We start from the raw sequence: 26,867 nt of genomic DNA, 5'->3' as shown, positions 1-26,867 counted from the left end.
TATAATCAGGACTAATATTGGTTAAAATAATCAACTAATTGAAAGTGGAAAATTATAATATATTATATTATTATGGCAGTTTTTTGATGCAGACTTTTTTGTCCTCTAAGGACCTCTGGGTCCTTTTTTTTTAACACTTGTGCGTCATTTTAAAAAAGTTACTCAAAAGTATCATAAAAGTAGTCTATGCTATTCCTAAATCATATTCCAAGTCTTGGAATGGCATACTATTTGTTTTGGTAAGAACCTGAAATGTAAATATCTGTTTTGGGGAAAAATCTTGATGTCCATTGTGCATCTATGAGCGCTATGATAAGCTCATTCGCAGTGACTTCTGTTCACACATGAGAACTTTTACTGATAAAAACAATGCAAGTTATTGCATGAGGCACTATCCTCTGCAGTTGTACTGACAGAATTGTCTACGATAATCATTAAAAAATCTCCTTTTGTGTTCAACATAAGAAAGTCATACGGGTTTAGAACGACATGAGGGTGAGTAAATTGTAACAATTGTAATTTTTGGGTTTAATTTAATAATGTAACTTACAAAATTATTAAAATGTATGATGTTACTGTGAGCTGCTACTACTTTGACCTGTTTTGTAAAAATATTTCTCCCATGCTAAAAATAAATCCATACCTTTACAATGTATAGTGTAAAAGGTTTAATAGCTTGTCCAGTAACAAACATAGAGAAAATACTTAGATGCAAGCTGCATGGTTTATATTTACATTTACATTACATTTATGCATTTGGCAGATGCTTTTATACAAAGCGACTTACAGAGCCCTTATTACAGGGACAATCCCCCCGGAGCAACCTGGAGTTAAGTGCCTTGCTCAAGGACACAATGGTGGTGGCCATGGGGATCGAACCAGCAACCTTCTGATTACCAGTTCAGTGTTTTAGCCCACTACGCCACCACCACTCCATGGTTTATCATGTCACTTAACTATGCTAAACATAAGAGTTGCTCTGTAACCAATATCTGATATAGACAAAGACTATGAAAAAACAGCAACAAGATTTCAACCATATTAAGCTTTAACAAAAACAGTTCCCATATAATACACAGCACTTATCATAGTTCACATATTATTTTTGCATTAAAGTTAGAGGTAATTGCACTTTGAATCAGGATGATTGACAGCAATATCTAAAATGAACCGTATTCTATCCTGTCATTTATAAGAATAGTTTACCCAAAGTTTAAATCTCTTATCATTGACTCACCCTCATTTTGTTCCCAACCCCTGTTGACTTTCTTTTGTGGAACACAAGGCAGAATGTTATGAACTGTCAGTCCTTACATCCAGCCCAAAATCTCCTTTTGTTTTCCACAGAAGTTCTGAAATTACTGTACACGAGGGGGAGTAATTGACAATAGAATTGTGATTTATTTTAAGTGAACTATTTCTTTAAACAGAACATTGATCAAGATACAGTTATGGCCAGGCAGTCCTGAGGTCATTTATCTTATGTTGGTGTTACACATTTTGAGAATGTCCCATATGCTACCATTAGTAAACATGTGCAACTTAAAATGTCCATTCATCTATGAAGTTGTCTGATGATGAATCATTATTAAATAATGCATGGCATGGTCTCTGTTTTTGTCCAACAAAAAGTGTAATAAGCCTGTGGCTTTATTGAGACGTCAGTGTAGGACATCAGTCAGTGATGAAGTGAACAAACGAGATGGGGAAGACTCCCTTCCTGTTTGGCTCCCCGTCAATGTGGCCCACCTGCAGGACACATGGCAGAGTCATCAAAGTCTTCTTTCTAGATCACACACGATTCGCATTCAGTGGGTTGAAATGTGCATGTATGAAAAGAACTGTGTACTCACCCACCAGTCTTTTTCCACCTCTCCATCCACTATTATCACCTCTCCTTCAGAGAAGGACAGTTCATCTGGGTTATCAGCTTGACAGTTATAGAGAGCCTTTACCCTCTTAAGTTTCTGTTTCTGAAACACATACAAGACAAATGCTGGCTATGTTCAGAATAGCACACTAACATACAACCATTACAGTCTCTGCAGTATATAGTATGTACATTGTGCACAGTATGGACATTCTGTATGCATGGAATACCCAGATGGCATACTTGCCAAAACATGCAGTATGCAACTGCAAACAATACTGTATCTCACAGTCATGCTATGCGCTCTACCTGCCATTTCCAGTCTGATCCGCAAATAATTATAGCCATTTTAAACTCTAAATAATTATTTCCAAGATTGTAACTAGACACCACTGATATGCAACACGAGTTCACGAGCCAATAATGTAGCATTCTACTGTTTGATACGTCAAACAATCATTATTCATTATCACTGAATAATGACAACAGTTTCACTTACAATTTTAAATAGTAAGCAGTATACAGTGTAAGCAGTGTATACTGCCCATGGTCATTCACCCTTTCAATACTTTATGCTGGTCTCGGTTTATGGCATCAACACATGGCAAAAGAGTGCGACTCTTAATGGTGAATCACTTGGCTTGTGCATCGATGAAGAATTCAGCTAGCTGCGAGAACTAATGTTAATTGCAGGACACATTTATCATCGACACTTTGAATGCACATTGCTGTGTGGGATGAGAAACAGATCAATATATGTCCTTTTCCATTTAAATTCTTTGCCCTGCCCAGTAGGTGACAATATGCACAAAGAATGTGAATTGCCAAAAACAAAATACGAACTCTCATGAGAGAAGAGAGCTGTTTGAAAATGGAGATTTATTGTAAAAAAGACATACATTTTGATCTGTTTCTCACCCACACCTATTCAATCAGTTTGGAAGATATGGATTTAACCACTAGAGTCATATGGATTACTTTCATGCTTCCTTTATATGCTTTTTGAGCTTTAAAGTTTTGGACCCTGTTGACTTGCATTGTATGGACCTACAGAGCTGAGATATAAAATGTTCGATTGTGTTCAGCAGAAGAATGAAAGTCCTACACATCTGGGATGGCATAAGGGTGAGTAAATGATGAGAGAATTTTCATTTTTGGATGAACTATTCATTTATGATAGTCACTTACAGTAGGGGCCATTCTGGGTTTGGGAGCAGGAGCCGAGGCCGGGGTGGAGGCGACCGATGGCCCAGAGTCTGGAACAAGCAGTTTTAATGGATGTCACCATTTAGATTCATTACAACACTATATATTATATATTTGTTTTGGCTTTAGTGGTCATATCTATATAATGTATGTAGGATTCACCTGTTTTGTCACTTGGTTGAGGCATGCTGGGTGGTGCTTTATTTACATTTATGTCTTTACAAAAAGGACCAACAGGATCCCTGAGAAATACACAGTATAGTTCAGGTATGTAGCCAATGTGGAATGCTGGAGCATAGCAACAGAAGTCTATTAAAAACAAAACCTCAGATAAAGGTCATATGGAATGCAGCTGGGAGGACATCTTACCTAGAGGGGGATTTAGTTGGTTCGGGTGCAGGGGCTTTTGGCTGTGGTATAAGAGGTAGAGGTGTGGGTTTATATGAAAATGAAGGGGGCAATACGGGAGCAGGTGGCACTACAGGCGGTGGTCTAGCTGGGGCAGGTGGTATAATTGGGGGTGCAGATGGTGCAGGTGGGACTAGATGCACTTGGGGTCGAGTCGCCTTAGGATCTGGAGGCAGTGGCCTCTTGACCGGAGGAGGAGGCAGAGGAGGTGGGGGAGCAGGGGGGAGCACTACAGGAGAGGCAAGACTTGTTACGTCATTGACAAAACGAAAATATCCAGCTTAAACCAGATTAAGGTGGTAGCTGGTTTTTTAATCATGGTAGCAGGATACTGGATTTAGTTGGATGATCAGCTGGTGGAGGTGGTCCAGCTACCAAGTTCCAATAACCAGCTTGAACACTTAGTTTGTAGATTGTAGTCCAGCTGATCAACCACCTAAACCAACCTGGTTTCTTGCAACAACTACTTCAATTTAGTTTATTTTAAAGTTCTCTGACTGAGAGAAAAAACACATGAATGCTGCAAGTTCACTTGCTGTGTAAGCTCTACTGAATTCTGACTCACCATATACTGAGTTGTTCATCTCTGGAGTCTGAGGGTCTGAAGAGGACCTCTGCCTCCCGACCACTTCCATAGGAGTACTCCACCCTGACATCACAACACACATAAGAGTATACAAAAACTTCATGCAGAATCTATTGTGCATTTGTCGGAAAGCTACTTTAGGATTAAATCTTTCAGAATTCACCATAAGACAATCAAAGACAGCTCAGCAGGGCTGGATGGTGCTCACCTCTTCCTAAGGTACGAGTGGGCAGTGGGGGGATACTAGGTACCCCACGTAAACCTAGCGATGGAGGACTAATGTCAAGCATAGTGCCGTAAGTCTCATTGCAAATCATGCTAGGAATGAACGGCCTCTGCTTGTCTTTCACAGTGTTAACCACATCCCGTGCCAGTGCACTCATGTTGGGCATCATAGGACCACTGCCTGGAACAATACAGCTAAGTGGACGCTCCTCTCGCCTGTTGGGGATGGGCTAAAAGACAAAATCAAAGATGAGTGTTAAAGGAATAGTTCACCCAAAAATGTAAATTCTCTCATTATTCACTTGCCTTGATGCCATCCCAGATGTGTATGACTATATTTCTTCAGCAGAACACAAATTAAGATCTGTAGGTCCTTATAATGCAAGTAAACTGCTGGCAGCATCCAAGCACTGGCCGGAAGCAACGATTTAAAGTTAAAAATGTTTTAATTATTGTTTTTTTTCTTACACCAACCTATTGATTTGCTTAAAAAGATATTCATTGATTTACTGTCATGTGGATTACTTTTATGCTGCCTAAATATGCCTTTTGGACCATCAAATAGCCAGCAGCCTGATGGCACCCATTTACTTGCATTATAAGGACCTACAGAGCTTAATTTGTGTTCTGCTGAAGAAAGACACATCTGGGATGGGATCAGGGTAAGTGAATAATGAGAGAATTTTCATTTTTGTTTGAACTATTCCTTTTCTTGCCAACCAAATTACTGATGGAAATGTATTCGTTGATGAAGGGTTTTTGATTTCCGTAACGATAAATACAAGATGAGATTCATTAGCTATATGCACAACATCAACGTAATATTACAACTTATATGTACACAAACGATTAAGCGAATGAACAGGTGAGTTTGCACTAAGTTTGGTGCTTTTTTAAATATGCAACTTGTGTTATAAATACACTGAATCCATAAAAACGTTGTACATGTAATGCAAAATCCTATATGGTCTAATACATGGAATAGGAATGTTTGGGAATCTAAAATATATTTTTCCTATTGACACTGAAGCAGATTTAAAATAACCATATAAAGAAAAATAGATTTGTGAAACATCCAGTGTGCCTAAGATTTTTGCACAGTGCTGTACATCACTCACTATGCCACTGCATTTTGATAAAGCACAAAAAATATCACCTGAGACAGATCTTAAAGGGATAGTTCACCCAAAAATAATTTTGCCATCTCAGATGTGTGAATTTCTTTCTTCTGCTGAACACAAACAGAGATTTTTAGAAGAAAACTTCAGCTCTGTAGGTCCTCATAATGTAAGTGAATGGGTACCAAAACTTTGAAGGTCCAAAAAGCACATAAAAGGCAGCATGATAGTAATCCATAAGACTCCAGTGGTTAAATCTACATCTTCAGAAGTGATCTGATTGGTGTGGGTAAGAGACAGAACAATATTAAGTCCTTTTTTACTATACATTTTCCTCCCTGCCTAGGCAATATGCGCAAAAAATGTGAATCACCAAAAGCAAGAAGAATGTGAAAGTGAAAGTGGAGATTTATAGTAAAAAAAGGACATTTTTTTTACTCAGGACTGATCTGTTTCTCACTCACATCTATCACATTGCATCTAAATACATGGATATAACCACTGGAGTCGTATGGAGTACTTTTATGATACTTTTATATGCTTTTGGAGCTTCAGAATTTTGGTACCCATTCACTTGCATTGTATGGACCAATAGAGATTACATATTTTCAAGACATCTTTGTTTGTGTTCAGCAGTAGAAAGAAAGTTACATCTGTGACAGAATGAGGGTGAGCAAATGATGAGAGAATTTTCATTTTTGTGTGAACTATCCCTTTAATACCAGGTGTCTTTATTTACATGTAAAAAGCATGATAACCTTGTCCTCCATCTCATCCTCACTCTCGTCCAGGTCATTGTTATGCAGACGCCAGTCATACTCCACATGCACATGGGCATTAAACTTCCCTGTCTGTGCCTGGGTCAGCTGCAATCACACAGAAAAAGCATTGGAGGGGAATTTGCTTGCACATGATCACAGATGAGGTCAGTGTAAAGTTAAAAAGTACAACATAGGTAAAAGCAGCACTTCAGGATTGCTGTTGTACTAAACATAGAGCTGGAGATGACAAATATACCCACCAGCTGTTCACATTTTGAGTGTCTGAGACGCTGGGCCAGATCCAGAGGAGTCTCTCCTGCATCATTTGCTGCACGAAACAGGAAATGAAACAAACAAGAACTGTATACAGCAACATTTAACATTTAGCATTTTGATGTGGATTTTAACATGGGTCACTTACACACAATGCAGTATTTCACATAGACTGAACGTCAGAGATTTTAAAGCAGCAGATTATATTAACTCTTACTTATGGTGACTGACGCCTTTCCCCGCAGTAGCAACTTCATGCATTCACTATTGTCATTCAAGCAACAGTAGTGCAGAGCTGTGCTTCCTTTGGCTGTCTGTTTGTCTAAATTCCCACTACACACACACATGCATGAGAACTTAAATGTCTCCATAAAAAAAAAGATTGATTAGAGTCTGCATTTTTGATGGATACAGGACAAAACATTTTTGATGGAGCACCTGTTTTGTACGAGGAAATCCACAATATGAAGAGAGTTCCGTTCCACCATTCGTACTGCAAGATGTAGCGCTGTCTCACCTGGTTCCTGACAGTGGAAGGCAGAATCATAGAAGTACATTTCCAGAAAATCATTCAAAGTAAACCAAAAAAGGCAAAGTCTGGCACACTAAGTCAGCACCACTGTTTATTTATAACATATAGTCTACTGTATCCATGCAAGTGGAAATGCATGGAGATTGAATTTGGAAACCCTTATTGAAGATCTGATATTTGCATAGACATAGAACTGCAATTTCACATACAGTAAATGTGTAAGTGCACATTTAATGTGAGATGAGAGTGCACATTTAAGTGCAAGATGACACAGCTACTCTGCACTACAACTCACATGTTCATTACTCTGATTAATGGTTTCCATCAGGTCCAGACCTTCAGTGTACACCTGGATTAAGGTGAAAATATCCCGGGTTTTCACCGCATCACACAATTTGTGTAGCCGGGCTGCATTGTCTGCATACTTCCGCTGTGCAAAGCGTTTCTCTGTGTATTTGGCTGTGATGAAATCTTTTCGTACCTGCCTAAAGGACAATTGAGAGGGAAAACAGAAAATGATAGTTGTGAAATGTACTATAAAACAGACCTATTTCAAAAACTGTGCTGTGTTTTTCAGTACTATCTACTTGTGCACTTCTGATATTAGAAACATACAGTATATGGTATAATAAAATTTTATGACAGCAAATGAGCACAAACATTTAGCACTTTTTAAAGATATATATATATATAAAAAAAAAAATGTAAAAAAAAAATTCAAAGGGAGTTCCACATGACGCCATGTGAGAAGCAGACATGTAAACGGTGAGCTCTGCGCACTTTGCTAATTTTTGGTTATTTTTGTGCCACAGTCCGGTGAGATTCGATACACCCTGCTACATATCTGTCCTTTGAAGTTAACATGGCAAAAAATTCAAAATCCTCAGGCTCTGGAGATATTAAAAAACATCTACGTGCTCAAGCTGAAACCTCTGACATGCCTGCAGACCAGGGACTCAGTTTGGACGGTGCGGTGCGTGAAATCCAACGCCAACTGGCGAGCATGTCTGTGATGCTGACGAAAGTTGTTGCTGACTTAGAGGAACTTGCTGTAATATGTTGATCGAATACGGCAATGGAAACGAAAATCTCTGAGCTGGTTACAAGAATCAGGGACGTCGAGTGAAGGATCGATTATCTGGAGTCATCGGAGAGGGAATTAGCTGCTAATTAGCTGTTAATCTGCAATCAAGTTAAGACTTGCAATATGTTTTGGAAAAACTGGAGGATTTGGAGAATCGTAGCCAACGAAACAACGTCCGAATTGTTGGAATTCCGGAGCATGAGGAAGGCCGAGATATGGTGAAATTCCTGGACATGCACTTCCCGAATCTGCGGGACATAACATGCCATAAGCTGGAAATCGAACAAGCTCACAGAGTCCCGTCACTGATATCCGCTGAGGGAGACTCAATTCTGGCAAAATTCCTGAGATCATCCAATAAAGATTCTGTGTTGTGCGAGGTGAGGAGCAAAGGACAGCTTTCTTGGAAAAATCACAGCATTTTCTTGTTCCCACACTTTGCGAATTCGACAAGAGAGAAACGTGATCAATTCAAGGAATGCAAGAAACTCTTACATCAACGGAAGATTGCTTTTGCACTGATGTTTCCGGCCAAACTGAGAAAAGATACTAAGGATTTAAAGTATTTAAATGCCCGCAGCTAACATTATCTTTGATAGAGTCTATGGGGTGAGTTAGCCATTTGGTGTTTCTCATGTGGCCCCCGAGTGAGCTATCTCAGTGTACATACACTTGACTGTCTGAGGAAGCTGGGCGCAATTTAGGTTTTTTTGTGTGTCGGTTACGCCTAGCAGCCTGGAGAATGTTTTGTGAAATAACACTCCTTCAAGAAACTTGAAGTATTGATGTTTCCAGCCAAATTGAGAATAGATACTAAGGATAAAATTTCATAAATTCGATGGACTGAGGAAGTCATAGTGTGTTTCTCACATTGCCCCCAAGTAGCTTGTCTCGCTGAATATACACTCGACTGGCCGAGGAAACTGGGTGCCTGTTTTGTTTCTTTTTGTGCTGGTTCCGCAGTTTGTCAACACTCCTTCGGGACAGTTGTGGATGAAACTGCTCGTTCTTTGTATTTATGCCTCCTATTGGCTGGAGTTGTTTTGTGGAGTATTTTTTGTAGGAGAATGGGAGGATTAAGTCATCTGCTGCACTCATGAACAGCCGGTTCACTGAACATTCAGACTGCCCGAGGAAACTGAATGGAATTTTGTTTTTGTGTGTGTGCTGTTTGTTTTGTGGAGGAACACACCTTTGATACAGTTTTTTGAATGAATCTTCATGTTCTTTTTGTTTATTCTGCCTATTGACTGGAGTTTGTTTTATATATTATTTTTTGTTATGTAATTCTGTCTCGCAGAATCTGTATAGAAGCACCGGCCGGACTTCTATAGTCCGAAGGACGGCAAAGTTGTCGTTGCCCCCTAGAACAACAGTGACGCTTCACAGGATGTGTAAAATTCTTGGTCTTACAGATATCTGGAGATTTTTAAACCCATCTGGGGGGGGGCTATAATGTTTTTCATCAGTCCATAAGATTTATTCTATAATAGATTTTTTTCTTGATATCCAAGTCCCTCATTTCATCTGTTCATCTGTTGATTGCTTAATTGGAAACATCTTAGTCTCAGATCACGCCCTTGTGAGTTTAGAGGTGTTGCCACATACAGAAAAAAAGATTTCATAGTTGGAATTTAATGTAAAGTAAAATCCTGCAAAATCCTGATTTCCAACAAATGTTAAAGGCTGAAATCAATGTCTATATGGAAACCAACTGGTCCTCAGTATCCTTTGTGGGCGTGGCATGAGAGGGACTTAACACGCCTCTTAGGGGCCGGATCATACAGTATGCCTCATTCATCAAAAAATCCAAAGCAAGAGAACTTGTGGAGATGGAAGTGATTATTAAAAACGCAGAGGCAGAGATGAAGTGCTGAATGTTGTCTGATTGCCTCAGAGAATTGACCTGACTGAAATACAGATATAATACTACTTAATAATTCAAGTCAAGTCAAGTCAAGTCAAGTGGTTTTTATTGTCGTTTCAACCATATACAGTTAGTACAGTACACAGCAAAACGAGACAACGTTCCTCCAGGACCATGGTGCTACATAAAAACAACAAAGGACCAACACAGGACCACATGAGACAACACAACGAAATAAAATACCTATATAAACTACCTATATATACCTATATAAAGTGCACGTGCAAACATGTGCAAAAAGTACAGGACAGTACAACAAATTACTGACAATGAACAGGACAATAGACAGTGCAGCGCCGACCAGTACTCAGTAGTGCAAAAAGATGACAGTTTCTAAAAATGTAAACATAACATACTATGAGATAATGTTCTATGCACATAGCAGTTATTGAGGTAGCAGACAGTTATAAAGTGACAGTTATTAAAGTGCAACTCAGGACACGTGTGTGTCAAACCAGTCTCTGAGTATTGAGAAGTCTGATGGCTTGGGGAAGAAGCTGTTACACAGTCTGGCCGTGAGGGCCCGAATGCTTCGGTACCTCTTGCCAGACGGGAGGAGGGTAAAGAGTTTGTGTGAGGGGTGTGTGGGGTCGTCCACAATGCTGGTTGCTTTGTGGATACAGTGTTTTTGTAAATGTCTTTGATGGAGGGAAGAGAGACCCCAATGATCTTCTCAGCTGTCCTCACTATCTTCTGCAGGGCTTTGCGGTCCGAAACGGTGCAAGTCCCAAACCAGGCAGTGATGCAGCTGCTCAGGATGCTCTCAATAGTCCCTCTATAGAATGTAGTGAGGATGGGGGTTGGGAGATGTGCTTTCCTCAGCCTTCGAAGAAAGTAGAGACGCTGCTGGGCTTTCTTGGTGATAGAGCTGGTGTTGAGGGACCAGGTGAGGTTCTCCGCCAGGTGAACACCAAGGAATTTGGTGCTCTTGACGATCTCCACAGAGGAGCCGTCGATGTTCAGCGGAGTGTGTTCACCTTGTGCTCTCCTAAAGTCAACAACCATCTCTTTTGTTTTGTCGACATTCAGGGACAGGTTGTTGGCTCTACACCAGTTCGTCAGCCGCTGCACCTCCTCTCTGTATGCTGACTCGTTGTTCTTGCTGATGAGACCCACCACGGTCGTGTCATCGGCGAACTTGATGATGTGATTCGAGCTGTGCATTGCTGCACAGTCGTGAGTCAGCAGAGTGAACAGCAGTGGACTGAGCACACAGCCCTGGGGGCCCCAGTGCTCAGTGTGGTGGTGGTGGAGATGCTGTTCCCGATCCGGACTGACTGAGGTCTCCCAGTCAGGAAGTCCAGGATCCAGTTGCAGAGGGAGGTGTCCAGGCCCAGCAGGTTCAGCTTTCCAATCAGGTGCTGGGGAATGATTGTGTTGAATGCTGAGCTGAAATCTATGAACAGCATTCGAACGTATGAGTCCTTATTGTCTAGGTGGGTGAGGGCCAGATGGAGGGTTGTGGTGATGGCATCGTCCGTTGAACGGTTTGAACGATACGCAAACTGCAGTGGGTCTAGTGAGGGGGGCAGCTGGGTCTTAATCTGCCTCATGACGAGCCTCTCGAAGCACTTCATGATGATGGGTGTAAGTGCGACGGGACGGTAGTCATTGAGGCAGGACACTGAAGACTTCTTTGGCATGGGGATGATGGTGGTGGCCTTGAAGCACGTTGGAACAATGGCGCTGCTCAGAGAGATGTTGAAGATGTCGGTAAGAACATCTGCTAGCTGGTCTGCACATCCTCTGAGCACTCTGCCAGGAATGTTGTCTGGTCCAGCAGCCTTCCGTGGGTTGACTCTACGTAGAGTGTTCCTCACATCTGCCGTGGTAAGACAGAGCACCTGGTCGTTGGGAGGAGGGGTGGACTTCCTCGCCATCACGTCGTTCTGCACTTCAAACCGAGCGTAGAAGTCGTTCAGCGCATCTGGAAGGGAGGCATCTTTGTCACAGGCAACTGATGTTGTCCTGTAGTTGGTGATGGCCTGGATGCCCTGCCACATGCGCCGCGTGTCACCGCTGTCCTGGAAGTGACTGTGGATTCTCTGGGCGTGTGCGCGCTTTGCCTCTCTGATTGCCCGTGACAGTTTGGCCCTAGCTGTTCTTAGGGCTGCCTTATCGCCTGCTCTGAAGGCGGAGTCTCGGGACCTCAGCAGCGTGCGCACCTCCGCAGTCATCCACGGCTTCTGGTTGGAGCGTGTGGTGATGGTCTTGGAGAAAGTGACATCATCAATGCACTTGCTGATGTAGCTGGTCACTGATGCTGTGTATTCCTCCAAGTTGGTAGAATCGCCATATGTTGCAGCCTCCCTGAACATGTGCCAGTCAGTACACTCAAAACAGTCCTGAAGAGCAGAGATGGCTCCTGCTGGCCAGGTTTTCACCTGCTTCTGAAGCGGTTTTGCGCGTCTGACGAGCGGTCTGTATGCTGGAATTAACATAACAGAGATGTGGTCTGAGTAGCCGAGGTGGGGCGGGGCTCCGCCCGTGCAGCGCCTGGGATGTTTGTGTAAACAAGATCAAGCGCGTTAGCCCCTCTCGTTGCAAAGTCCACATACTGATGGAATTTAGGGAGCACTGTCTTGAGATTTGCATGGTTGAAATCTCCGGCGACAATAAACAGTCCGTCGGGGTGAGCGTTCTGCAGTTCAGCTCATAGCCCCATACAGTTCACAGAGCGCTTCCTTAGCGTTAGCGCTGGGGAATGTAAACTCCGGTTATGCAAACAGTGGTGAATTCCCGTGTTAGATAAAAAGGTCTGCATCTAACAGTCACAAGCTCCAACAGCGATGAACAGTAACTAGAGACTAGCATAGAGTTCTTGCACCATTCCGTGTTGATGTAAACACACAAGCCACCACCGCGAGTCTTATCGCAGAGAGCTGTATTTCTGTCGGCACGAAACGAGGCGAGCCCGTCTAGCTGAATGGCGGCATCTGGAACTCTGTCGCTGAGCCACGTCTCCGTGAAAACAAAGACGCAGCAGTCTCTAAACTCACGCTGCGTAGCCTGCTGGAGTCAGATATAGTCCAGTTTATTGTCCAGGAGCAAACATTTGAGAGCAGGATAGACGGGAGAGCCGGCCGGCTAGGGTTTGTTTTTAGCCTAGCATGGACCCCCACCCTCTTTCGCGCTTCCGCTTTCTCACACACGCTTATGACGTCCTCTCCCCCGGCCACCGGCATCAGGCGACGCCGAGGGCTGGAGGCCTGGTCTCCGCAGCAAGCCGAGTACGCGTAGCACCTCCTGCAGGTCATCATGCAGCTTGGTTTTTGCGTCTTATATTTGAGTAGTGTCTGGTGATGGTAGACACGAACACTGGTTGCTCCGATGTCCATGTGTTGCAAAAGTCGGGCTTTTTTAACAAAAATAGCACCATTGTGGATCCGGAGTGGCCGCTGCGTGCTACCGCGCCGCCATCTTGGATAATTACTTTATCAATAATTAATAATGAATAATACTATAATACAAAAGGTGGATTTTTTGACTATTCAGGGCAAAACAGTTATACTTTGAGTCGGGGGACAAAGCAGGGAAACTTTCGGCTACATATATAAAGCAGAGAGATTTCTATCTTGATCTTTATAGTTCCTCATCTTCGTCCACTGATGAAGATATAAGAAACTTTGTGGAACCATTAGAACTCCCTAAACAGACGATGGAGCAAACAAATTATCTTGATTCTGAGATAACCTTGGAGGAGCTTGATGAGGTAATTAAGGCCTTGCCTACACTTTTACTTTCCAGTGGCTCAAACAGGGCATAACATTTTTGGGGCGTTTATTACCAGCAAATTTGTATGATTTAGTTAATATAAATAAATATAATAAAAAGGTTTTTGGGCCAGTTGACAAATGTGGGCTAGACCTTCCCAAGATTTTGTTTTATTACTATGCATTCGGTCTCAGACATTTGGCTCATTGGTCGCGTCCACCTGAGAGGGATTTAACTGATATAATTGATTCCGTATTTTATGCTGTGTTTGTATGTTTTGTGGATGGAATCCATAATTTTTTTGAATAAAAAATAAATAAATAATATATATATATATATATATTGAAAGTTATTTGAAAAGAGAAAATGTAGACTCCCTACACAAGGGAGGTTACCACTTAAAAATTGTCCATGTGTGCACGGTTATCAAACGCTCCTTTTGTGACTTTGCAAAGGTGTATTAATGAGTAAGACGCTTTTAATTTCAGGTACAATAAGGCACATTTGTACAAAGATCTGTCACTCACATGTCACTAGAAGGGTTGGGTTTTGGGATCTCTGCTGACAGGTTTGCCTCCATGATTTCATTGAAACCCACATTGCCCACACTGTTGGCAAGCTGCAAAAGATCAAATACAGTCACAACCTGTCTATTTATAATTTTTACTGTAAAAATAAAGCGTTGACATGCGAGTTTACCAGGAGTTCTGATGTGCCCAAGACATCCAGCGTTAGAGACTGTATTCTGGAGTAGTGTACACCCATTTCCCGATGGATTCCAGAACATTCAATGCAAATTAACACACCCAGGTTCGTGGAGAGCCATGTTGGGCCTGCAGTGGCAATAAATGAAAAGCCACTGACATGTAATCTGAATTCCACCCAGAGTATCTCTTTTGTTATTCATAAATGACAATAAAGTTCTACTGGCATGACTAAGCCTCATAGAATGTACAAAGAGATGTGGAAAGGCCAGTTGAAAAACAGGAAGCAGCGGCAGTAAACTTCATTTGAAAATTAGCCACATTCCACAATGATTATCAGATATTTGAGGTGAGTGTATTCTGAATGCAACCTATCTTTGATATTTAATTTGCACAATTATTGTAGGTAAAAGTGTGAAAAATGCTGTGACAGAAATTCACATGTCTACATTTGGTCAGTCTAATATTATATATTAACAATCCAAAATTCTGTCATCACTTACTCACCCCTCATGTAGCTAAAATCTTGACTAATATCAAAACGTCAAAACTACTTTCTTTCATACAAAAAAAACTGCATGGTGGCTTTTAAGTTATATTATGGGTCACCTGTGGTTGCTAATCAAGAAAATCATGACTCCCCCGAGTGTGTAACTGAACAAGAATATAATCTTTATCTTTAGAATTACCACACTACTGTGACTTTGCCATTTCAAGTTGCAGTGGCAGTGCCTTGCCCAAGGGCACAATGGTGACAGCTCAAGGATCAGCCCTTGTGGGACTCGAATTTGAACCATTAACCTTTAACTACAAGGCTACACCTCTTCCAAATTGCTTACGGGAAGCTCCGCAGTCACAGCACACATCATTGCCGCTCATCTTCTTCACTTCTCCCACAATGGCCTTGGTCAACTCCCGTACGATGTTGTTCTCACCCTCATTCTGATCATCCTTAAAGGCGTTGTTCAATGCCTCTTCTTTACAGTTCTGGAGCACAGACACCCAGCTGACATGTAGAGATGTACATGAATAGATGAAAAGGGAGAGGTGATGGTCATGTATTACACATCCTCAAATGATGTAAAATGTTCTTAAAATAAGAGATCCCACACTCACATTTGACACTCTGCCTCATCCTCTGACTGGAAGTGATATGTTCTGTCATCTAGAAGATGAAAAAGAACAGTGAGCAAATCAAGATTACAACCATCCATATGCACTATGACTTGGGTTTTGAAATTAAGAAAGTAAAGTATATTACGCGATATGAGATCAAAGCATTTTTTCTCATCAGGGTTGCACTTCACTTGGCAGGTTAAGAGGTTGAGGTTTGCTGGAGGTGCATTGGCCTAGAACAAAAAGAGAGAAGGAGAATCACATTTTCTTGAAGGATTCACTAAATGTTTAAAGCAACAAAATAGGGGATAAGTTCACCCAAAAATGTAAAGTCTCTCATCATTTACTGTACTCACCCTCATGCCATCCCAGATGTGCATGACTTTTTTTTACTGTCTAAACAATGCAAGTGAATGGTGGCCAGAATTTTGAAGCTTCAAAATGCACATAAAGGCAGCATACAAGTAATCTCCAGTGGTTCAATGAATGTCTTCTAAAGCAATATAATAGATGTGGGTAAGAAACAGATCAATATATAAGTCTTTTCTTTTCATTTACTATAAATGTCCACTTTCACTTTCTTCTTTGGTTTTTGGCAATTTGCATTCTTTGTGCATATCACCACCTACTGGGCAGGGAGGGGATTTAAATTTTGATCTGTTTCTCACCCACACTTATCATATCACTTCTGAAGACATGGATTTAAACACTGTTGTATGGATTACTTTTATGTTGCCTTTATGTCATTTTTGGAGCGTCACATTTATGGCCACCATTCACTTGCATTGTATGGACCTACAGAGCTGGAATATACTTCTAAAAATCATCATTTGTGTTCTGCAGAAGAAAGAAATGCATACACATCTGGGAAGGCATGAGGGTGAACAAATGATGAGAGAATTTTCATTTTTGGGGTGAACTATCCCTTTAACATGAAAAGCTTTTAGCGATTGTCACTTTATCACATCATGCATGGTTAGGACACAGAGTAAGGGTTCTTTTAAATTAAGGACAGATGCAGAAGTGAGAGTGAGGGTTATTCTTTATTTCACCACAGCATTTTCTTCTCTCCACCAGTCAGTCTCATTCAGTGTGGGAAAAAGTGGTGGGAACAACCTTGAAAAACTCAAACAAAATTCTAGAAGAAATGATAGCAACAGTGTGGCTGTTTTGGTCTTTTCCTTACCGTTCCATGAGAAATAGTCAACAATCCATTTTTCACAGAGCACTTCCTTTTCTGCCAAACCTTCCTCAGCCTGAAATCACCAAGTGAAGAGAAACTTTCATCCCACAAACTTTAAAGTAACTGCACATAATTCATGACTTAATCACAACATGTGATCATGATTCAAAAGGCATACTTGGGGCAGATGCCTGGTTGTTATGAAAGATGTGTTGGACTTTTCATATATCTGAACATCATTTAAGCACTAGGCAAACTCACCCCTCGCTGCGTTTGAGGAGCATTCCAGAGCGCTCAGTCCCATGAGCTTTATTGCCCTGGAGCTGGTGGAGACTGTAGCCTGAATTCTGCTTTGACTGACATTCCTTTCACCACACACACACACACACACACACACACACACACACACACACACACACACAAACAAACAAAACACTCTGTATAAAATGGTAACTTGCAAAGACTTGGTCTAACCTTTAAACTTTGATTTGTTGGTGTGACATGTATTCAGGCTGATTCAGTAATGCTAATAATATTTTTGACTTGACAAAAACCAGTTAATTGAAATGTTACCATATGAAGCACATTGTTTAGGTTTACATTTTTTCAGTGCAAATCAAGAGCTGCCATAGAAATGATGATGCGATCATTGTATCAATCAAATCATTTTGCAATGTTCTCAATGTTTTGATTACAGTATTCAGTTATTAAAGTTTTGATAAAACTTTACAGTAAGGTTGCATTTGTTAACATTTGATGAAGTATTAGCTGACATTGACTAACAATGGACAATACTTTATACAGCATTCAAGATGAAAAAATGCTGTATAGAAGTATTGTTCATTGTTAGTTCATATTAACTATTGCTCTAACTAATCAAATACAACTTTATAGTTAAGTGTTGACAAAACTTTTTTAAGTACTTATATATGACATTGCTTTGTAATACAAATGCAAGCAAACAGCAGTTGAGATTATCTGTACTCAGCAAAGTAGAAAATTTGGTTTTTGAATTGCTTGAAAAAAGTGTAACTCTTGGCATTTTCATAGCTCACCTCCTTAGATTCTGACTGTAAGGAAGATTTCAGAATCTCTCTGAGCTGCATCAGCTGTTTCCTCTCTGCATCCTGTGTTTGCTTGCTCTGCCATTCACACAAACAGATGGAGAGGGGAAATTAACTACTTTTGTCTAAATACATAAAAAAAATACGTCCATGAATTAGCTCCATCACTTTATTCTTCTCTCCACCAAAAGCTGGTGTGCGGTTAGCGTACTGGCCGCTATGGCTGCCAGGTAGTGGTTGAGGAGCTGTTCTCGATGTAAAGCAATTTGAGTATAGTGTCAAAAAAGTGCTTTAGATGTATAAAATTAATTAATTCATTCGTTCTTTCTATGAGGCTCTTTGGAACTTCTGATTTTCAACTTCCTTTGGCAGTATTAAGGCACGTGGCCAGAGGCTTTGAAGGCCCCAGACAGACTGGCCCTGGAGAACTGGCCCAACCAGTCTGGTCCATAATCCAGCCCTACTAATGCAACCTACTATGGGAGAACATCTCATAGCAAACAAATGTAGACAGTAATACTAAACACTCACTGCTGTCAAGTCCGTAGCAAGTTTTTCCATGAAAGGTTTAAGATTATCCACAATTTTTAATCCATCCTGAAAGAAACTGTGAGAAGATAGGAGTAAAGACTACAAAAGAATCACTTGAAATCAAGTATTGTTACTTGAAAATGTTATGAACAAACATACTTGCACTGGGCATGAAAGTATTTGATCAGGTTGTGGAGCAGGTCAACCCCCTTCTTGACTTTTATTTCATTCACTTTAATCAGATACTGTGAAACAAAATATGTAAAATACACCATGAAACAAGCTTGACAAAGCCAACATGCTTTTATTGCACAAACTTGGGTTAGGGTCTGTCTATCCATCCATCCATCCATCCATACCTCTTTCTTTCTATCTATTCATTCCAACCTTTTACACTGTATAGAACTTAAAATATTCAAACTACTTTGAATAATACAAGGCATAAAAACCAAAATAATCTTTAAACAATGAGACAATATTTTGTCAAGCCAATTGTTTTGTATTGACCAGCTTGAATTGTATAGTTTCAATTGCTTTCTATCAGACTATAAGCTTTGCTAAAAGCATACTGACATGGGTACATTCCTCACCTCACACATCTGGAGCTGAAAGAGGCGTCTTTCTTTCTCCATCTCTTCCGCAATCTCTCCTCCACTGAACTCTGTCCTAATCAGCCCGTGCTGTTTGGCATGCTCCCGCTTTTCTTTCTCAATCTTGCTTCTGTAGAAGGAATTTAAAGTACAACATGAAACAAATTACAGCACATGTACTTGACCAGAAAGAAATGTTACGCTTTCAGCAAATCCTCAGAATGTTCAAAATACACAAACCATAAATATCGGTTCTGTTGTTTACTGAAAGTATGGCCCACTTTGTAATAAGCCCTTCATCTATGTCACAGGCCCAGGACTTCAAAGAATGTTCTGGGTTCAATACAAGTTAAGCTCATTCGACAGCATTTTTAGCATAATACTGATTACTACAAAAACTTATTTTGACCTGATCATCCTTTTCTTAAAAAAAAGCAAAAATCTGGGTTACAGTGAGGCACTTACACTGAAAGTGAATGGTTTGTATGTTAAAATATTCAGTGTTTCAAGTTTAGCCACAACACAAACAATATAGGTCACAGTAACATTATTTTAGTGTGATAAAATCACTTACTAACCTTTTCTATGTAAAGTTGTCCAATTTACAACTTTACTGCCATGACATTGTAATGTCAACAAAACCTAAAACCCTAAGATGACTGTAAAAATGACATTTTAAACAACTTTACAGAATTTAAGAATTATTTTAAGTGCATTTATAAAATTGTAAACTTCACGTTTCTGCTTTTAAACCCTCCAAAAATTGGCCACATTCACCTCCTTTGTAAGTGCCTCACAGTAACTTTGATTTTTTATTTTTTTAAAGAAAAGGAGAAACTCAAAATTAATTTTTGTGGTCATCAACATTATTCCACAAATGGTGTTGATTGAGCTTAACTTGTATTGAACCCAGAATATTCCTTTAAGCGCAAGTATCTCAAATAAGTAAACCTCAGCCTTTGTAACACAAGTTCACATGTATACTGGATCCAAATACCCATATCTACAGTCAGTACATCTCTGCTGTGAATGTTTGTTCTTTCATGAATTACACTTTAAGGCAGTATAATATCTTACTGTAAAAACATCATCCCTTACATGCTGCTCTGAAGTTGCCCTCTCCTCTGATTCATTCATCTAAAACTCAGAGGCCTGGTTTAGAGTTTGTTTTTCTGAGAAATGCAGAGGCATGCTCCAATGAACTTTATACACCAAGAGCTTCATGAGTTTAAGGCTTAGTTTTTAATCACTTAGCTGAAGCAAGGAGTAGCAAGGGTTGACTTTAACTTTAGTGACCATTTTGTTTTATCCAATTTCTCAGGTAGATGTAAAGAGGGTAAGAGATGCTTACAATTTGGTTTCGTAATCCTTCCATGCTTTGTCAAAAGGCTTTCTCAAATCCTGCCAAAGGATAGCACAGTCAACATAAGAGGAGACAAACATTTCAATAAACACACTCGAAACACAAAAAAATGACAGATCACCTTTAAGTTACAATATCTATATATAACCCAGAATATTCCTTCAAAGGGGCCATTTAGACCGAATGCATCTATGAGCTAAAAAAATCTAGATGCAATGCGTAAAACAGAACGCAGGTGTCTTGAGAGGAGCGTTTAAAAGCTAAGGTTCTTTTTTAACTAACACGGTGTCTAAAGAACGTGCCACTCCTGCATGAGATGCTGTAAGGCAGCCGGGCACAGTGCAACAGTCAAAGGCATAAATAACCATGCAAAAAGATTGCTGACGGACAAAACAATGGTTTGGTGTAAACGACCCTGAAGATATCCTTAGTGTATATTAATATGGATATACATTTTATTTCATACCCCTTTCACTCCTTTAAGGTCTCCTTTCATCAGACTTTCTAGTGGGAAAGTGATGATGTTATTCATGTTCTGCAGCTGTGGGCACAAAATGAAACATGCTGCTTTAAAAAGAAGTGTAAAAGTCTGTGTGTATAATTACATACAGTATATGTGTGTGAACATTTTCCACATGTTGGCTGAACCCACATAGACTCATAGCAACAATTAGCCCATTGAGCAAATTGTAAGCCATCAGCAAGGCTAGAGAGACATGCAGGCCTTGCAAACAGATCTACGACAGATGAATGTTCATGGAGAGGCTCACCAGGTTCTTAAAGAGACCAGTGAGCTCCTTGGTGAAATCAGCAAACGTGAGAAAGTAAATGGGCATCTCAGGGTCGTCTTTGTACACAGTATTATCCGTAAACCTCTCCAGTGCCTGGATGTACTGCTCCTCATTGTCTACATGAGCTGAAAACAAGTGAAAATATCTGTTACTTTACTCTCTGTATTATTATTCAGGACAAAAGGCATAGCATAGGGTTGATTAGGTTCATACAGTTGGTGACGGCCAAAATTACACAAGCATGCTTCATACATTTCCCAAATATAGCCTTATAAAGGTAATTTGTCTTAAATGCACTATACTTCCCTCAAATGTATACACTTTGCTTGACCTTATCTAATCTTTTCACGAGGGCATAAGTGGGTTCAGATGGAATCTGTGTACTTTATAGCATTTTCTGAGCTGATTTTGAGGAAAAATGTGCAGAATTAGTAATACACTCTTTCTGGTGGCTGAAAGCATCAACAGATTAGCCAAAATCAGAATGAACATGACTGATAGGGGTTCCAATTTGGTGTAAATCTACAGAACTTTCTGCTGCTTTCTGAGGTCTGCAGATTTCTTGTTGGCCTTTTAGAGCTTTTTCAATTCTACCGCTTGCAAATGATTAACTCTCCCTTTAAACATTGTGCATAAAACTCCAAATGTGTTTCTGGGTCAAAGTGATATGAAAGAGCTTTACTTTCACAACTCACATTACAGGTCTCTCAGGTGCTTTATTACATCTGTATTTGTGTACTGCTAAATATAACTTTCCGGATATTACAATATATGAATAGATATATTACGTAAAAGTTCTAAGCTGATTTTTTAAGCATGCTGGGTAAAATTTAAAGACAAAAGTACAGATGTGATGATCTGGCTCGAAACAAGCACATGGAACATAGGAGTTAGAAATACAGAAAGAGAATATGCAGGTTCCTGCTAGGACAGGTATCGTATTTCTGGTAGGAATGAGAGGAATGTACGAGGTAGAGAACAAAACCCTCACTACTATAGTAACAGTGTACTCAATCCAACTGTATATGAAACTAAATGCTTTGTCCAGGCTATTGTTATGTAACATTTGATATTGTGTTGATAAATGGGGTTAACAGAAAAAACTATTATTTTTCTATAAGGCAAATTATTTGTGTCGTATTTAAGACTTCTAATTCTAAACTTTCAAAATTGTTCTTCTTGGCTTTTCTTTCAGTAAGCATTTGAAACAAAGCAAAAATACTATAAAATAAAATGAAAAACCTTCCTGATTAGGAAAGCAGCTCATGATGCTAATTACTGCAAAGTTTATGGTTATGGATTAATGTTCCGGGTTCAACACAAGTTAAGCTCAATCGACAGCATCTGTGCCATAATGTTGATTACGACAAAAAAATGATTTTCGACTCGTTCCTCCTCTTTAATAAAAGCAAAAATCAGGGTTACAGTGAGGCACTTACAATGAAAGTGAACATGACCAATTTTTGGAGGGTTTAAAGGCAGAAATGTGTAGCTTATAATTTTATAAAAGCCCTTGCATCAATTCTTAAAACTTGTGTTTTATTTGAGCTGTTGTTATTTATTTATCAGAAGTTATTTACATTGTCATTTTTAAAGTCATTTTAGGGTTTTAGGGTATGTTGACATTACAACGTATTGAAGTAACGGTATCATGGTAACGAAGTTGTAATATTGGCTATAACTTTACGCAGAAAAAGTTAATAAACAACATTATCACATTCAAATCATGTTCACATGCATATCCTTTATGTATTGTGGCTATACTTTTGAAATGGTGAGTATTTTAACATTCAAAAATTGCGTAATACTTACACAGACCAGAGCTGTTTATTGCCTTGACAGACTTCTTCATTTTATGCAGTACACTGTGGTCCAAATCCAACGCCTGCAAAACAACATTAAAGACTTTCTCAAGAGGATACTAGAGTCAATTGGATGTTATTTTGATTAACTGTGCAGCCCTGAAGGATCGTGGAATTAGTATACTGTAATTGCCAAGTAAAAATCACTTTTTTTAATCACACACAAAATGTACTTTCCCTAAAAGGTCCAGTATTACAATGCTTAAAATGTGTTTATCACCTACAATGAAAATAATGTTAAACTACACCAAGGTTTAGGTTTTAAGGGTACAAACTGCAGGTTTCTGCTTTTAAATGTGTAATGAATTGCCACCAATACCTCTTTGCTCTTTTGGCATATATAAAGTAGGTCAAACTATAATAACAACTAAAGAAACCTTTCTAACCCAGATAAAATAAATTTTCAACAGTGTTGTGAATTTATACTTCCCTCTGACACATGACACAAGCATGCAATGATCTATCACCCAGACTAACTCGTTCTGAGAATTTTACACAAAAAGAGCCAAGTGAAGGAGGTAGACTCATGGCCTAAAATCTGTTTATGCACGAGTCACGTCTGGCATAACACCAAGACAAAGCCATCTAACAGGGGAAAAGCCTGATGCTCACCACAGTTCACAACACTCTTTACTGACTGTCACAGTTTCTTTGAAGTTGGGAGGAGCTGTTAACCATCATGTACATTAGCTACAGCTTCAAACATCTATTTCACATAATAGTGAGTTTTCCACTGTATATGGTAGCATTAAGAAGCGTCCTCAGATTTTTAACGCAACTTTCAAAAATGTTTATTTTTATTGTATCTTTTAAAATTAAGTTGCATGATTATTATAAAAAAAGAATTGGTGTAACATGCGGTTGAAAAATCACCCACCTACATGTCTAAATTTGGTCAGTCCAATCAAGTCGCACTTTCCGCCAATCGTTGGCTTTGAATTGAAAAATCTACCCAGCCTCATGTCTCTTGAAACGTTTGCATATATATGTGTATATGTAAGATGTGTTAGTCTTGAGGTACAGTTTTTGTTTAGCATGTAAGAATTTTAACCTGGGTCCCCTTGCATGACACAAACTGTACCACAAAACTAACACATCTCACATTTAAAGAACTTCATTTGTTAAAAATATGTCAAAAGTTTTTTTGTCTTTTGCCCCTAAAACAAATAGGTGCATGACACCCCTGGTAACAATAAATCAGCAGATACTGATAGTTGGAAGATTTTGTCAAGATTGGCCTTGTATAGCAAAGCAGTTCAATCAGTGCTTAGTTTAGGGGTCGGGGACCTCCAAGGTGCGCAAGGGGTACTAGGGTGTCCGTGTAAAGTTTCAGAGAAAATAGGTGTAAATTTTTTTATAAAGAAATAAGGGTTGCACGATTATGACACAAATCATAATTGTCAATTTATCAGTTTCCCTTCATATTACGGTTATACATTTTTATTAATAGAAATTCCAATATATTACTTATTTTGTGTGGAGCAAATGCAAACCACATTCTTAGGCTACACTTCCAAAAACAAGCAGATCATTGTTTTCCTTAATTTTCTTATTGCTATTATATTGTTATAAAACAATGGTGCTGTAGTGTTGTTGCACCATTTCTGATAGGCTTATGTACTCAATGGATATGTTGTTATTGGTTACAATGATCAACTTCTGGAATAAAAAAATTGTAAATAGAAAAGTATAATGCAATGGGAGTAGATCTAAACAGAATGCTGTAACTGACATTTTTCACGATTAGTTAATTGCAGCAGCTGGAATTGTAATTACAATTATTTCAGATGAATTGTGCAGCCCTAAAATAAAAAAATATTATTAATTACAAATATTTACCAAAATTGACATTATTACCATACTACAAATTAATGTAAATATTTTTTCTTCAGGTTTATACAGTACATGGTTTGTACAGTTATTCTGTAATAGTGGGTAGAGGCAGGGGGGGGCAGAGGATTTTCCTCATGCCTGCTTTAAAAAAAAAAAATCAACTTTAACAAATACTATTAAGATTCTCTATTGGGGGCCTGGGTAGCTCAGCAAGTAAAGATGCTGACTACCACACCTGGAGTCTTAGTGAATTCAGTCAGGCTTCCTAAGCAACCAATTGGACCGGTTGCTAAGGTAGGTAGAGTCATGTTGGGTTAACCTCCTCGTGGTCACTATAATGTGGTTCTCGCTCTCGGTGGGATGCGTGGTGAGTTGTGCGTGGATGCCTCCACACGCTCCAGGTCTCTGTGTTAACGCGCTTAACAAGCCATGTGATAAGATGCATGGATTGACAGTCTCAGAGGCAGAGGCAACTGGGATTTGTCCTCCACCACCCAGATTGAGGCTAAGCCACCAAGGACTTGGAGTGCATTAGGAATTGGGCATTCCAAATTGGGGAGGGCCCAGTATAAGGGCTCATGAGAGGGATCAGAATTAAAATGCTGTGTCATCAACTTACAAACACAAAACTTTCGCACTTTATTAGAGCTCAACATCTTCAATGTTGGGGGAGTGTAGTTCAAGTGTCTGCAAAAGTGGAAGTGTTGCAGGGCTTCTTTGGTTTAAAAGCTAAAAATACAGGGTTGTTTTTTCTCTTCTCTGAGATCAGTGAAGTTCAACCTAATGTTTCCTACAACTCTAATACCAAAACAAGCTCACCTCGAATAATTCAGGGAGACACTCACAAACAAAGTATTTTTCAGCTGTCACATCACAGCAATTATGAAACTAGACAATTCATAGAAAAGAAAACTTTCCAAGAACTAACTTTTAGAAAACACAGATTAGAAAAGAAGTTATTGTGTACTGTATTCACTATGTGAGATAATGCTCACCAAGACTACACTGACATAATCCAACTATGACAGTATCATTCCTGTATCAACCCTTAAAAATGAATTATGGCAGTACCATGTTACAGGGATATAACAGATGGTAATACCATGGTACTTTGATATTTAGCATGGTACTGAAAGATTCATGTATTCATTTGCCATAGTATTTAAATAGTAATCCAATATTCTTTAAAGAATACCATGGTTTTATTATGACACATGTAAAAAATAAATAAATGAATAACAATAATTTGGTACTTTTTGTTAGTGAAAGTCTTGTGATAGAAAGATCTTACCACCTTCTCAATTTATGTTTGCCCCCTTTCTGAAATGTTTGTTTGTTAATAACATGCCTATTACTTCACCTGCTTTCTGCCTTAGTACTCACAAACATTATTGACATGGACAGACAGTTCTGTGTTAGTCAGTGCATAATAAGTGCAATATGCATTCATTAATATTAACGGATACAGTATACTCACCTTTATGGGCAAGATCATTGTTCAATATGTGATCATTCTATTATTGACTAATGAGATCAAAATAACACAGAGGTCACTCTATATATTCTATAACATAGGCGAAAAGAAGTTGCATGTACCCGTGAGAGAGTGTCAGTTGCTGAAGATGGGCGAGGTTCACTTGAGATAAACTGAGTTTTGGTGTTATAGAGAAGGATGTATTGCTCCCTTACAATACATGATTACAGTATTAATTAAAAGGAACTAAATATTCTGAGGTTAGACCACAGTCTTTCTGTAACAGAAACCATCTATTAATGGACAGCGTGTTCTTCCTATTAGACTGTAAACTGTTAAAACATTGGTATAATTCACATCTTTATCTCACCTCTTCCAAAGCGGTCACTGTGTTCCGACAGTGAGCCATGCGCGTGCAGAACACTGAGGTGGTTGGTGCTTTATAGTCCTCATTGGTAATGTCCATAAACTCCGATACTGTCAATTGATCAGGCATGATTATTCCCTTTAAATTAAGACTATATCCAAAACAAGAGACAGAGGTTTATCTTTCAAAACCGAACGCAAAACCACTGCGCAGGAACAATCCAAACTTAGTCCTTGTCAGTCATTCTTTGAACTCGTTCGTTTAAATAGTTCCGCGTGAAGTGTA

General features: G+C 39.4%; 1 protein-coding gene across 1 annotated transcript; it reads right to left on the bottom strand.

The window, feature by feature from the left end:
- Window positions 1–1,381: 1,381 nt before the first annotated feature.
- Window positions 1,382–26,867, bottom strand: LOC127624238 (arf-GAP with SH3 domain, ANK repeat and PH domain-containing protein 2-like). The gene is made up of 28 exons (XM_052098966.1): window positions 26,586–26,867; window positions 22,859–22,931; window positions 21,026–21,171; window positions 20,722–20,796; window positions 20,244–20,293; window positions 18,893–19,022; window positions 18,462–18,547; window positions 18,303–18,378; window positions 17,763–17,849; window positions 16,969–17,072; window positions 16,711–16,780; window positions 15,670–15,757; window positions 15,525–15,573; window positions 15,248–15,414; window positions 14,404–14,537; window positions 14,232–14,323; window positions 7,275–7,464; window positions 6,886–6,971; window positions 6,665–6,780; window positions 6,435–6,502; window positions 6,172–6,279; window positions 4,279–4,525; window positions 4,050–4,133; window positions 3,446–3,713; window positions 3,239–3,318; window positions 3,059–3,126; window positions 1,854–1,973; window positions 1,382–1,749 (listed from the first exon to the last, which is right to left on the bottom strand). The coding sequence occupies exons 1-28, from the start codon at window positions 26,709–26,711 to the stop codon at window positions 1,675–1,677; spliced, it is 3,063 nt and encodes a 1,020-aa protein (XP_051954926.1). The 5' UTR covers window positions 26,712–26,867; the 3' UTR covers window positions 1,382–1,674.

Source organism: Xyrauchen texanus, chromosome 30 (assembly GCF_025860055.1).
Source record: "Xyrauchen texanus isolate HMW12.3.18 chromosome 30, RBS_HiC_50CHRs, whole genome shotgun sequence".
NCBI classification, from domain to species: Eukaryota; Metazoa; Chordata; class Actinopteri; order Cypriniformes; family Catostomidae; genus Xyrauchen; species Xyrauchen texanus.
The sequence above is the reverse complement of the archived record's forward strand: the minus strand, read 5'-3'. Positions and strand labels throughout refer to the sequence as shown.